The 15193-nt window shown below is 45.3% G+C and overlaps 1 protein-coding gene across 3 annotated transcripts in view; it reads left to right on the top strand.

Annotated features, from left to right (window-relative positions):
* The window catches only part of ccdc50a (coiled-coil domain containing 50a), an 80842-nt gene that overhangs the window by 11313 nt on the left and 54336 nt on the right, over positions 1 to 15193 (top strand). For all 3 annotated transcript variants that reach the window (XM_069897639.1, XM_069897641.1, XM_069897640.1), the window contains exon 2: positions 13020 to 13082. In XM_069897639.1, coding sequence (XP_069753740.1) covers positions 13020 to 13082 — 63 coding nt within the window. The remainder of the gene's footprint in view (positions 1 to 13019; positions 13083 to 15193) is intronic.

A 15193-nucleotide genomic window follows, 5' to 3' on the forward strand; every position in this document is an offset into this window, starting at 1 on the left:
ACATATATTGATCTTGCAATCATGAATGTTCAAAATAGTTTTATTTGATTCTTTTCAAGATCCTTTTTTTTAAAAACGGACTTGAATGCTAAGAATAATCTCAACTGATTCTGGGTCTTTGGTGAAATTTTTATAATTATCTTTTTTAAATTTTCCCCCCAAAAATTAAGAGATGAATTCAAATAAAAACTGCAGCACCCTAATTCTGAAATCATTTTAAAAAGGTCCAGGTTCTTCCTATTTGGTGCTTGCAATGTGTGACAATGGAAGGACACAGTCTTTGCTTAGAGTAGCACAGGGGAGGGATGGCCTGCCTTTGATCTTTGCTTGCCAAACTCTCCATCTGCTGTGGGTTCAGCATCTCCTGGCTAAATGTCTTTTTTAGACTTATGGAGGTTGATTGCAGAAATTAACAACACAATCGTATGTAGAAAGTTAACCAGATCTTCAGGATGAAAAGACCAGGTGGTTGTTTGGCATCTCTTCCTCTGTTCCTTCAGAGTGAATTGAAAGTCCAGTGGAGATTCTGTGGTTGTTCTATGCCACTTCCATTTGTACGAATGAACACGCTCTAAACTCCTGCTCCATTGTGTAGAAGTGGGGATACATATGGCCATGTGGCACCATATAGAGGGCCAGGAATACTGAGGTACGCTCTCTCCATCAGCAAGTGTCAAAACAGAGAAGGGCATTAAGTGGAGTTGGGATAGATGCCAGATCCATTTCTAGCTCTTGAGATTTCAGCTTTAACCTTGTATCCAGCTTCCTGCTGTTGGTTTAACTAGGATTATTTTTAGTGTTTCGTGTTTGAGTTTGCCAGCTCTAGACAGTCACTTCCTGTGGAGTTACTGTTGTTTATAGTTTTAGTAACTGCCCAGCCGACAAGAAGTGTGTGAGAGCAGGATTCTGCTGGGAGGTTGAGAGAGGGATTGCAGGTCGAATGACTTGAGCAATTGGCTCCTGTTTGTTTTCATTTGCCCTTGCGGCAGAATTATTTTGCATTATCCTTCCAGCATGTTCCCATCCATAGTTCGGTACATCAGGTCCCACAGATGACGACCTGCATTAGTGTTACCCCAGTGAGTACTTGTGTGAACGTGGGCCCAGATGCTTGATGCAGTGTTCAGTTAGGTCCTGGACCTGGTCTTGACCAGTCTCCTTTCAAGGCAAGACTTCCTTGTTAGACATTGAGGACATTCTCCAACCTGATTTGGTTGTGAGGAGGAGGCTTGCTGCTGTGGCCTACACTGGATGTGTGTTTACCATCAATTAAAAGAGAAGGAAACAGATCATTCAGAACCTTCTCTTCATTAAGTTAGATTAAGTAAATTATATAGAAAGTGTTTGTCAATGAAACATTTGAGACAGATAGATAGTGTAGCAGTTAGTGTAACACTGTTTATAGAACCAGCAATTGAGACTGGGAAATAGATTGGAGGTCAATCCATTAGGACCATAAGAGTGGCAGAGGGGATCACTGAAGTGCACCCCCCCCCCCCCAACCACCGACATGATCTACCGGGATCATTTTCTGAAGAGGGCGCGCAAAATCATTGAGGACCCCTTCCACCCTACACACAGCATCTTCAGCTGTTCCCGGTGAGGAAGAGATCCAGGAGGATCTGAGCCAGCTCCACCAGGCGGAGGAACAGGTTCTTCCCACGGGCAGTGAGAACGCTGAACGACCAAAGGAACTGCTCACACTAACTATTCGAGATTCTCATATTCATCAAACAATATTTATTCATTTATTTGTATATATGAATACTTGTCCTACATAAGTATTGTTTGTCTGTATGTGTGTTATGTCGGGTTGTGTGTCTGCGTGTTTTACACCGAAGACTGGAAAACATTGTTTTGTCAGGTTGTACTTGTGCAATCAGATGGCAATAAACTTGATTTGAATTCTAAATGGGCGAAGACTGTTGTGCAAATGGTGTTGGCAACAAATCTGTGACAAATACATTTTCTGCCCCTCAGTAGAGGAGATAAACCTAGTGAAGATGTTCTTCTCTCCACACTTTGATTTCTCCACACGTAGAATTGTGCTCTTTGGTCTTTGTTTGGACCGAGTTTGTGATAAGGAGCAAAGGGGGTGGAGAAACCCAAACTAGAGATTGGTGAGTTAGTGTGGCTATCAACAGAACGTTGTCATTCTGCTTAGAGTGAAGAGTAGACTGGTATTTAGCTAGACTGATCAATTTTCTATGTTGTTGAGCCAGTGCTGAACCTTGCTGGAGTAACCTGACTTGAGTCCAATGTTCCTGGAGTTGCGTCTAGGTGCTGTCTGATCCCAGAGCCCCTGCTGTTTTTGTTGTCCTCAACTCGGCTCTTGATGCTGTGAATCGAATAGGCTGAAGATTCGCTTCTGAGGTGGTGGTGATGTCGGAAGGAAGCCAAGATGTGTGGTCCCTTCAGTAGTTTGCTCTAACTAGATATAAATGGTTATGTTTGCCTCCCGCACTCATGCGTTCTTGGAGCCACCACCTTTTAGCTGTTTTCATGGCGTGATGTGGCAGGACTGATGCTCGGGTTTGCCAGGCAACACAACGCTATTACAGTGCCAGCGAGCTGGGTTTGAATCCAGTGCTGACTGTGAGGAGTTTGTATGTTCTACCTGTGTGAGTTTCCTCTGGGTGTTCCGGTTTCCTCTCACCCTTCGCAGATGAACGGGGTTAGTAGGTTAATTGGGGTATTTTGTTGGCACAGGCTCGAGGGATGGAAGGGCCTGTGACCACGTTGAATGTCGAAATGGTATATATAAAAAAATTATTGTCACAGTACTAAGGTGCAAAAAGAAAGTTGTTTTGCGAGCAGTCCAGGTAGACCTATAGCGAAGGGTCAGTTGGATGTCATCAAATGGATGAGAGACTGCTTGGATCTGTCTGCTGCATGCCATATTTGCTGTGCAGTATGTATGTGTTGCAGCTTCACTACGCCAGCACCTCAATTATTACTTCATTCCACACTCCTCGAACCAGGATTAATGCCCTGATGTACATTAAATCGATTCATCTCTGGTCCTTCTAGACTTCAGTTATCATCGACCCATTATTTCTAGTCTCACCTTGGAGCAACTTTGTTATTCTGTGTGTCAGTCCAGTGAATCTAAATTCCATCACTTCAAAGACAAATGAATCCTTTACGAATGGAGAATGAAATAATAGATAGTACTTCACCAGGACTTTCATCAAAGTGATGTTCAGGTCACTGGGTGTGTTTAAGGCAGAGATTGATAGGTATGTGAATAGTCAGGGTGTCAAAGGTTAAGGGGAAGAAGGAAGGGAGTGGGGCTGAGTGGGAGAATGGATCAACTCATGATGGAATGGCAGAGCAGACTTGATGGGCCGAATTGCCTACTACTATATCTTGTGGTCTGTAGTGGAGACAGTAGTAGATGTTCTCCATTGCAGGGGTATTTAAAAGTAGAGGGTTTTAGTTTGGGATGTAGTTAATGTTTAATGGGCATCTGAGGAGAAATCTTTCACCCAAAAGATGGTTGGAATGTGGAACACACTGAGCCCTGACAGAGTTGAGGAGGATCCTATCTGGGAATCAAAGTAGTGGGACCAGACAACAAGCCTGGTTGGCTGCTGAGGGACTGTGCGGCCCAGTTGAAAGAGGTCCTAATCTGCAACATCACGCTGCAGCTGTCCACTGTCCCTGCAGGTTTCCAGGCAGCGACCGTCATCCCAGCGCCTGAGAGAGTGACAGTAACTGGTCTAAATGATTGCTGGCCAGTGGCTCTGGCCTCTTCAATCATGGTGTTTTGAGTCACTGGTAATGGAATGCTTGCAGTTTCCAGCGACTTTGGACCCACTCCAGTGTGCTTACCGTCCAAACTGGTTCAATAGCCTTGACGCTCCATTCCATTCTGACCCACTTAGCTGTTGTTCATCAACTGCAGCTCGATGTTCAACATGATCATACTTTGGAGGCTGGTGGACAAACTGTCCTCACTGGGACTCAGTGCCCTTCTCTGTTACTGGATGCTGGACTTTTGATTGAAAGACCACAGTCAATCCAGATTGGTAGCAAAACATCGACCCACCGCACTGAGCACTGCCACACCTCTGGGCAGTGTGGTCAGTCTACCACTGCTGACTCCTGACTGCACTGCCAGGTTCGATTCAAAGGGAATCACCAAGTTTGTAGATGATGCAACGTAGTTGGCTTTATCGGCAACAGTGAGTTGGCTCACAGAGAGGAGGCTGGGAGCTTGTAAAATAGTGTGAAAACTACAACCTGAGTCATAATGTGGACAAGGCAAAGGAGATGATTGTGAACTTCAGGAGAATGTAGGTCGACCATTCTCCATTACATATCAGTGGCTCTGTTGTGCAGAGCACACACTTCCTTGGTGTGAATACAAGGAATGATCACCTCCTCCGTAGTCAGGAAGGCACAGTGACGCCTACACTTCCTAAGGAGGTCGAGGATGGCAAGACTACCAGGCCCCCATCTTGACAATCATTTACCCGAGCACAATTGAGAGCATCCTGTCCAGCTGCATTATTGTGTGGGATGGGAGCTGCAAAGCATTGGACTGGAAGTCAGTACAGAGGATCATCTAAGTTACCCAGAAAATCACGGTCTCCCTTTCTTCGATTGAAGACATTTACTGGAAATTTTGCTAAAATAAAGCTCCGAGTTATTGAGGAACCCTACCATCCAGTGCACGGTATCTTTAACCTGCTTGGCAGCATGGTTGGCGTAATGGTTCGCCTTTAAAGCACCAGAGATTGGGACCAGACTGTGGTTTGAATCCTGTGCTGTCTGTAAGGAGTTTGTACTTTCTCCCTGTGTCTGCATGGATTTTCTCCAGGGGCTTTAGTTTCCTCCCACCCTTCAAAACGTAGGTTAATGGGGTGTGGATTGGGTGGCATGGACTCATAGGGCCAAATTGGCCTTTACTGTGCTGTATGTCTAAATTTTAAAAAATTTAATTTACCATCATCAAAGAGGGGCAGGAGCATCAAAATCAGAACCTCCAGGCTGGGAATAGCTTCTTCCTGCAGGCTGTGAGATCGATGAAGAGTATCCTGTAACTGAGTACATCATCCCAAAATATTTCTATTTATTTTAAATTGCCTCTATGTATATATGTGATTATTATGTATTGTGTGTATGTATCTGTGTGCGCTGTAGTCTATAGAAACGAGGGTTTGTCTGGTTATATATGTGCAGTCAGTTGATGAACTTGAACTGGAGGCAGGGAAGGGTGCAGGCCACCTGCTGGTGAATGGGAACCTATAGATGTGTAGTGATGGCTGGCATTGATGTGGTGGGCAGAAGGGCCTTTTGCTGTGCAGTACTATATAACACTAAATGCTTGTCTTTCACAGCTGATTATAATAATCTGACGGTTAAAATTAGCACTGAAATTTAACAGTGCATTGGGTTCACAACCACACGAATCATTCCATGTTGTGCTGCAGGGAATTTGATAAGTTCTTCAATGCTGTTGAAGAAATGTGCTCATGGCTGTCACAGTAGTTTCTGTGTGTGTGTGTGTGTGTGTGTGTGTGTGTGTGTGTGTGTGTGTGTGTGTGTGTGTGTGTGTGTGTGTGTGTGTGTGTGTGTGTGTGTGTGATTTCCATGCTGGCCATTGCAGTGTAAAAAGGTTTAGATTCCTCACCTTGCACACAGTCACCTGATCAACTGCTTTGTGGATCAGGGCACTCTCCGTAACCAGTTCAGCATTTCCTGATCATGTCGGAGGTTTGGATCTGGAGCTCAGGTTGCCGATGGTTTGAACAGGAGTCTGTGCGGCTCCAGAGGGTGCAGGAGCGCTGGAGGCAAATCCACGGATGCTCAGTGTTTCTGAAGGGACTCTTGTTTCTCTTTCTCCTATTGTTTGAGACGTCGGGCAATGCTCACGGCGACTCTGCCTTATGACACAAAATGTCAGTTATGTATCTTTAGTTTTGCTGTATAAAGTACACTTGGACCTGCTGAATTTCTCCAGCTTTGTGTTTTTACTTCAACCACAGTGTCTGCAAACTTTTTAGTTTGACTTAAAGTATGTTTCATTTTTAATGTATTATTACGTGACAGTAAACTTTGGATGATGTTACTGGCTACCTTTCCCATGGAGAGTGAAAGTTCCTGACATCTGTTTGGCAAAATGCCATTGAAGCCTGATTCCAGTCAGCAGCCTGTTGGAAAGTGCCCAGCCACGCATTTGATGATGTGGCTCACAGTTAAAACTTGAATCATTTCCAGAAACATTGTGGCTTGGATGTGCTGGGGATCTTCTGGGGAAGAACTTGTAAACATTTTCTTCTAGAAAGCCACAAAGTGGATGGATTCAGTCTGTTAACATTCATGTTCCCTGTACTTGAGGCGGCCTGCCTGGCTGAGGTTCAGTCAGAATCAGCCCAGCTGTAATTTTAGAACGAGAAGGTCCTGAAGATGCTTTCACCCTCGAATAGCCGAGCTCTGATTTTTAAAACTGTACAATTCTGGATTTGCCCAATTGGTAATTGTACCACTTGGTTCTTTCCAATGTCACCTCCTCTCTGCTTACTGTGGATCCTTGATGTTTATCCATATTTCTGTGTTTCAGTTACTGGTGCCCATTGTGGTTAAATCTATTACAGTACATTTTGGTCAAACCCGTGCTGGTACCAGCGATTGGTGGGTCAAGGAAACAATGCTTTGAAGCATGATCACTTGTTGAGTCAGAAAAACAGCAATGTTGTTAAGGTTCAAGATTCCTTTAGTCAGGAAATGTTACACAAAATTACCTCTGCCTACCCTAAGGCATAGAGTCACCATTAGTGTCACTGGGCACCCCTATGAGAGAAAGAAGCAAAAGAGAGTCCCTTCAGAGACACTGAGTGTCCGTGGATTTGCTTCCAGTGCTCCCACAGCCTCTGCAGCCGCACAGACTTCTGTTCGATGCATCAGCCATCCAAGCCCCAGATCCAAACCTCCGACACGATCAGGAATCCTTCAGTGCCCGAGGTCCTTTGGGAGCCCTTCTGGTTCTTGGCACCCTCTCGAATCCTGGTTCTGACATCTGGTTCCCAAGAGCCAGTGTCCAACAGCCTGCAGCCATTGAAGGTCTGCAAACGGCCTGTGTGGGTCCCTGAGCCCCTTGCTGGTTCACTGCCATGGCCATTGTCCTGCAGGGTTGTCTCCTTTGCTTCTTCAACAGTAGTGGTGGTGGGGAGGTTTCTCCTTGTCTCCTCATTTCTGTTGTCTTGTGTTGGTCCACTGCTCCCCTGGAGTCTTCAACCCCTCAAGGCTGCTGCCAACCACAGGCGCTGCCAACTTGGGCACAAACCCTGCAGTTACAGGATTTTAGTTAAAAATGTTCTCAAACAGGCCCTTTAACTCATGCACGGATCTGCTGCCATTTGGACCAGGGTGGGGTTGAACCCTCCAGAGCAGTGCCGTATCTCCGCTCCCTGTGGGTCCACACCAGCGGCAGCTTTGGCAGTGCTGCCATTTTTGCACAATGTTTTCAAAAGACGTCAGAGCAGGAGGCCACTCAGCCCATCAAGTCTGCTCCAAAATTCAACATAACCACGTTTAGAGGGATATGGGATGAACACCTTTGGGGAACTGCTGTACTTGGATAAGTTGGCCAAAGGACCTGTTTCTGGGCTGCAAATCTATGGCTCTGACTGATCCAATCTTGGCCTCTGCCTTCCTTCCCACTCTCCACATATCCTCACACCCTTTGTAGTTCAAATATCTGTCTATTTCTGCCTAAAATCATGACTTAACAATGACTGTCTTCGCAGCAAAGGTAAATTAGTAAAAGAACTACTTGGACTAGGTCTGGAGATGAACTCTAGAGCAGGTTGCTGGTCAAAATCCCTTTAATATCCATTTTACCAGATAGCTCTGGTCTTGGATTAATGGCTGCTCCAGCACTGTGTATCTCAGACATTTACTGTAAGGGCGGGGGGTGGAGAATGATGTGAAGTTCTGGTTTTAGGTGTGAACCCACAGCTACTGACTCACACGGAGCTGAGCAGTTGTAAAAGGTGTTGTTTTTCTTTAAATGGGGTCCTGTTAACAAGACTGGTTCCATAACCCTGGGGATGTGAGACTGCAGATGCTGGGATCTGGAGTAAAAGAGCGATCTGCTGCCAGGAACTCGGTGATTCAGCAGTATCTGTGGAGGCAAGTGGTTGATTTATCCCTCCTCCTTCCCCTGACTTTGAATGTGCTTTATTTGTAAACAGGGAGGAGCAAATTTTTGCCTATGGTAACTTCGGGAGGGGTATTGCGTACAAATGTAGGGAAGGCATGTGGGCAGTGATTATAAATCTTTAATTAGGGTGCTCCCTGAGTATTTCAAGTTCAAGATTATTGTCATCTGATTGAACATGTACAAACCGATGAAACAGAGCATCTCCAGAGCATAGTGTGCGCGCGCGTACACACACACACACACACACACACACACACACACACACACACACACACACACACACACACACACACACACACACACACACACACACACACACCTCCCCCCATATTTCAGATTTATTGTCAGAGTACCTACATGACATCATGTACAACCCTGAGAATCCTTTTTGCTGTGGGCCAGGTAGAATTACCACTAATTGGTAGGGGAAAAAGTAAACTACACAGCATTAACATGTAGACAAACAAAGGACTATAAACAGATAATGAGTGTAAACAAGCTGTGCAATGCAGAAAAACAAAAAGAAAATATAGTCCACAAGTGAGAGTCCTTAAATGAGCCCTGTTTGAGTTTGTCAATGAGGAGTCTGATGGTGGAGGGGGAGCAGCTGGTCCTGAACCTGGGGATGCGAGTCTTGTGGCACCGAGACCTCTTTCCTGATGGCAGCAGCGAGAACAGAGCGTGTGCTGGGTCCTTGACGATTGCTGCTGCTCTCTGACGGTAGTGTTCTCCATAGATGTTATCGATGGTGGGGAGGGTTCTGCCTGTGATGTCCTGGGCTGTGCCCACTACCTTTTGGAGGGCTTAATGCTCAGGGGTATTACATAACGATCCAAAATAAATATACATAAAAATAATTGACAGGTTTCTAGGATTGTTCAATAGCCTCACTGTCTGGAGGAAGAAGCTGTTTCCCAGTGCTGGATTTTATGTTTTTGTTCCTCTTCTTTGAAGGTTGTGTCTCAAAGATACTGCAGCCTGGATGGTAAAGATCCTCAATGATTCTCTGAGCCCTCTTTAAGCACCGCTCCCTGCAACAGACATGAGGTCTTGAGGTCTGCCAGTGCTCTGTGGGATGAGACTTAAGGTTTTGCTGCTAATCTGGACAGACTGGTCTTTCAGACGAGAAGTTCTGGACCCAGTTTCAGAGAGGGGTACTGAGTCCAAGCGAGGACAGTTTATCCACCAGCCTCTGACCTAAGATTGTGTTGAACACTGAGCAGGTCAATAAACAACATATGAGCACTGCTCTCCAGGTGGATCAGGACAGGGTGGATGGACAGGGTTATTGCGTCGACTGTGGTCGGTTTGGTTGATAGGCAAACTGGAATGGAATTACTGTGTGTAATTCTGGTCACCCCATTACAGGAAGGGTGTGGAGGCTTTTGAAAGGGTACTGAAAAGATTTACCAGGATTTCAGAAAAACTTAGGTTGTTTTTTTTAAATTTAAAAACATCACACACTGGATGTGAGGAGACAAATGTCTCTCCTTTGATACACATATCAAACCAGTGTCCATCCTTCTCCCCACCAGACTTTTCTCAAGGGAATCTTGTATTTCCATTATGTGCTGTGTTATCTGACTTTCCCAGCCAGGATGAGGAGCTACTGCAGCTGTGCTCTGCTTCCTGCACTCCTTCTCACTTTGTATCAAGCTTTCCAGAACTCCTTCCCCATAGCATCGTGGTTGTGTGCAGCCAGTGGGGAAATATGATCAAGCTATGTTAGGAGTGCAGCTGGAGGTCATGTAGGTAAACTCTGATCCCACTAGCCCAGCACCTCTTTTCCCCTCACCACCATAAGTAATCCCTTACTAACCACGGAGCTCCTCTCCCATCCTATGCCCTAGGTGCTCTGTGGTTACTAAAGGATTACTCAGAAAGATTGAGAACCACTGCACTTGGCCCATTATGCTCATTCTTCAGCTGCAATATGTTTGGCCTTTTCTGATGGTTCAGTGGTTTATTTGTGAACACTCTTCTTGCCAGTATTTTCATGATCGCCACAAACTCCATAGAAGAGAAGTCTTCATTCTGATTTGCTATCCAGTTGGCTTAATTCTGTGTCCACTGGGCGTTGATCCTTCTGCTGCCGTGTAGGAGGTTTATAGGATTTGAGCATTAAAGAAAATTGGATTCCTTCCCCCTAGACTTTACCAAGGGGTGACATTTTCAGCTATTGAGGTGAGATGACATCACTGTCGAAGGTTTCAGGTCACAGTGGTTTATTCCCAATGACTGGAATGGAAATAGAGCTTGAACTTTGTACAAATTTTAATACATTTTCAACCCAATGACCTCCCACCAAAAATCCAGTGAAATTACAACCTTGCTTTCTCTGAGGTGATTAGACTCCATTCTTAATTTTTTTAAAGGTTTAGACATGCATCTTGGTAACAGGCCCTTCTGGCCCACGAGCCCATGCTGCCCAATTACACCCAATTGACCTGCAACCCCTGGAACATTTTGAAGGGTGGGAGACAACCGGAGCACAAGGGGAAAACCCACACAAACACAGGGAGAATGTACGAACTCCTTACAGACAGGCAGAATTGAACCCGGGTCGCTGGCGTTGTAACAGTATTGCACTAACCCCTACGGCAACCTTGCGCTCCAAAAGAGTCACTCCTTCGAGCCAGAGATGGTGGTGTAAGTAGAACAGCAGTATCTGCGTCACAATAATTGAGTTTGCCACAAGCAAGTGAATGAATGTAGAATACACAGGGAATAGGAATGGTGAGATTTGGCTACAATGAGCAGAATGCCGATTCCTTTGTGCCAGTAAGTGCACTTTAGATGGAACAAGTTTGTAAGGCAGTGTCTTTGGTTCATTGATCATTCAGGAATCTGATGGCAGCGGGGAATAAGCTCTCCTTGTGCCGCTGAATGCTCGTCTTTAGGCTCCTGTACCTCCTTCCTGATGGTAGTAGATTGAAGAGAGCATGGACTGGGAGGTGAGGGTCCTTGATGATAGAGGCTGCTTTTTTAAGACACCGCCTCATGTAGATGTCCTCAATGAAGTGAAGTCTGGTGCCTGTGATGTCACAGGCCGAGTTAACAACCCTCTGGAGCTTATTCTTGTCCTGTGCGTTGGTGCTTCCGTATGAGGCAGTGATGCAACCAGTCAGAATGCTCTCCACAGTCCACCTGTAGAAGTTTACGAGCGTCTTCAGTGATATACCGAATCTCTTCAGACACTTCACAGAGTATAGCCACTGCTGATCCTTCTTTATGATTGAATCATCATGGAGGCTCCAGGACAGATCCTTGAAGATGTTGACACCAGAAATTTGAGTTCTTGACCCTCTCTGCTATTGACCCCTCGATGAGGACTGGGTCCTGTTCCCCTGACTTCCTTTTGAAGTCCACAATCCTTGGCTTTGCTAACGTTGAGTGCAAGGTTGTGATCGTCCTCCCTCCTGTATGCTTCCTCATTTTCTGGCAGTTATTAAATCTGGCAAGTTCGGTAAAGGAGTGTTAAGATCAGGCTAATTGGTGTTGGTATACATTGGCCACTTGACATTCAAATCTTTCATGCAACCCTTTATGTACAAACACCTGAATACAGGCCATTAGAAAATGGCAAAGAACTGGTTGGAGCTGAGCAGTTTTGTTCAATTACTATTGTGTGTGCAGTGATGCACCACACATTCAAAGTCTAATACAATCCTAATTGATCTTTTAACCAGGTTCCTGTTTTGTTGAGTTCCTTCAATTCTTCACACTTTGCAAAGCTATTGAACTCAGTCAAACTATTAGCATGTATTGTCTGGAATCTTTTCCAAGAATTGGAAAGCCGTGTAAAGCATAATGCTAGAGAAACAGTACTTTATATTCACAGATAAAGATGCAGAACCAATGTTTCAGGCTTGAGGCCTTTATCAAGGAATCGGATCAATTGGGAATCCATTGGTGACAGTGATTTCTTGACCTGACATCAACTGACCACTGGTTTGGTTCTCAACTTTCCACCATGAGAAATCCTCAACATTCACCTGATCAGCCCTTTACAGAATTTTACATTTCTGAGGATTCCTGTAATGCCATAGAATATAAACCCATCTTGTTCAATTCCTACATAAGACAACCCAGACTTCTCATTTCAGGAAAAATACAGTAAATGCTGGAGGAACTCATCAGGTCTAACAGTGTCCGTGGGAGATAAAGATATAGAATCAACATTTCAGGCCAAGGCCCTTCTTCAAGGCATGAGCAAAAAAGCAGGCAGGCATCTGAATAGAAAGGCGGCAGGAAGAGGGAAGAAAGGGCAGGGAGAGGAGAACAGGCAAGAGGCCCTAATTTGGTGTGGATAGGAGGGTAAGAGTGGGGAGGCGAGACCCTGTCTGGGTTAAGAGTGTTGTGCAACTGGTGTTGGTAACAACTCTGTGACGAATAAATTTTCTCCCTCTGAATACGGGAGGTAAACCTAGTGAAGATGTTCTTCCAGCATTTGTGTTTTTACAATCACAGCATCTGCAGACTTTTGAATTTAAATTAAATTTAGCCATGCAGTATGGGACCAGACCCTTCTGGCTGACAAGCCCATGCTGCCCAATTAACTTTCAATCCTGGTACGTTTTGAAGGGTGGGAGGAAACTGGAGCACTTGGAGGAAACCCACGCAGACGAGGAGAGAACGTACAAACTCCTTACAGACAGCACGGGATTTGAACCTGGGTTGCTGGCGCTTATAACAGTGTTGTGCCAACTGTGTTTCACTTTTCTCACTTCAGGAACCCAGCTGCTGAGTCTGGGCTGCAGGCAGTTGTAAAACATCCATCGTCACTCAAAGTTGCTGAGCTTGTGTGTGTGTGAGGGGCTGGAGTTTCACCATTTATCTTCTCTTTCAGTATGTCGTCAGTTTGCAGTTCGTGAGGATCACAGCCTGGCCCACAATCTCCAGGAGCAGGAGAGTAAGTACCATGAAGGCACTGCATTGCAGTATTGCACAGCACATTCCAAAATGAATGGTTTGCATACAAAAATAAGTCTGTTGGAAACCACAACTTGTAAAGATGCTCCAAAATGGTTTCAGGAATGAAGCATGCAGTTTTTACCCAGGCTGGGCCTGTCTGTGCCACGAGTTCCTTGCGTAGTCCATGGGACAGTACAGGACAGAAATAGGATCTTCCTGTCTGCGCTGAATGTAATGTTCAATTTGAACCAAAACTGCACGCACATGACACATATCCCTCTATTGTAAGACTCTTTTATTGTCGTGTAATAAAAGAGATGTAATTACACAAATCTGCATTTAGTCTAGTGTAAGGCAGACAAAGATTTGATATCAGCAGAAAGTTCCCAGTGCCCCTTACAGTCAGAGAAAGAGAAGCAAAAGAGAGTCCCCTTATTGTCACTGAGTCTCGGTGGATTTGCTTCGAGTGCTCCTGCATCCTCTGCAGTTGCACAGAGTCCAGTCCAAACCATCGGCCGCCTGAGGTCCAGATCCAAGCCTCTGACACACGATAAATGCCCTAGGCATCTCTGTTCCGATATCTGGTACCCCTTCAAGTCTTCGCCAGTCAGGGGTTTGCAGCCTGGTGTGAATCCTGTGACCGCAAGTCTCCAGCAGCCCACTGCCTGCGTGGGTTCCTCCCTTCGAGTCGGAAACAAGCCGCCCTCAGAGGCTTTCGCTGGTCTTCCACCGCAGTCACTGTGCTATAGTGTCTCCTCTGCTTCTTCTCAAACTGGGGGGTGGGGAGGAGGGGGGGGGTTGTTCTCACCATTTTCTGATGCCCTGCACCAGTCCTCTTCTTCTGCAGAGCCTGCAACCGCTCCTGCATTTTCCTGCACATATGTGTGTTTATCGGGAAGCCTCTTGGATGTAACTTCTATGTTCTTCCACCATAAATCCTGCTAGCCCGTTCCAGGCACCCAATGTTTTCTGTGTGTTTGAAAAAAATTATTTGCCCTCATATCCCCTTTAAACTTTCTCCCCTCACCTCAAATGCATGTCCTTTGGTATGTGACCTTTTTATCCTGTGAGAAAGATTCTGAATGTTCATCTCATCAATGCATCTCAGTTTATAAACCTGTCATTTCCCCTCCACCTCTGTTGCTCCAGAGAAAGTGGCCAAAGTTTGTTTGACCTCTCCTTTCACCTCATACTCTCTAATCCAGGCAACATCCTGGGAATTCTCTTCTGTACCTTTCCTAAGAACCATAGAACATTACAGCACAGAAACAGGCCAATTTGGCCCTTCTAGTCTGTGCCGAACCATTTTTTTTGTTGCCTCGTCCCACTGAACTGCACCCAGTCCATACCCCTCAATACCTCTCCCATCCATATACCTTTCCAAATTCTTCTTAAATGTTAAAATTGAGCCCCATTCACCACCTCAGCGGGCAGCTCACTCCACACTCCCACCACTCTCTGAATGAAGAAGTTCCCCCTCATGTCCTCCCTCAACCTTTCCCTTTTCACCCTTAACCCATGATCTCTGGTTTGTATCTCCCTAACCTCAGTGGAAAATGTCTACCGGCATTTACTCTATCTATACCCTTCATAATTTTATATACCTCTATCAAATCTCCCCTCACACTCTTCTATGCTCCAGGGAATAAAGTCCTCACCTGTTTAACCTTTCCCTGTAACTCAGTTCCTGAAGACCAGAGATCATCCTAGTAAATCTTCTCTGCCCTCTTTCTAATTTATTGATATCTTTCCTGTAGTTAGGTGACCAGAACTGCACACTATACTCCACATTTGGCCTCTCCAATGTCTTGTACAACTTTACCATAACATCCTAACTCCTGCACTCAATACTTTGATTTATGAAGGCCAATATGCCAAAAGCTCTCTTTACAACCCCAGCCACCTATAGCGTCACTTTCATGGAATCATGTATCTGTATTCCTAGATCCCTCTGTTCTACCTCACTCCTTAGTGCTCAACTAAGGAGTGTATGTCCTTTCAAAATGCAACACCCCAGACTTGTCAGCATTAAACACCATCTGACATTTTTCAGCCTATTTTTTCAGCTGGTCCAGATCCCTCTGCCAACTTTGAAAACCTTTGCTGTCC

This window comes from Narcine bancroftii, chromosome 9 (genome assembly GCF_036971445.1).
Source record: "Narcine bancroftii isolate sNarBan1 chromosome 9, sNarBan1.hap1, whole genome shotgun sequence".
Taxonomy (NCBI): domain Eukaryota; kingdom Metazoa; phylum Chordata; class Chondrichthyes; order Torpediniformes; family Narcinidae; genus Narcine; species Narcine bancroftii.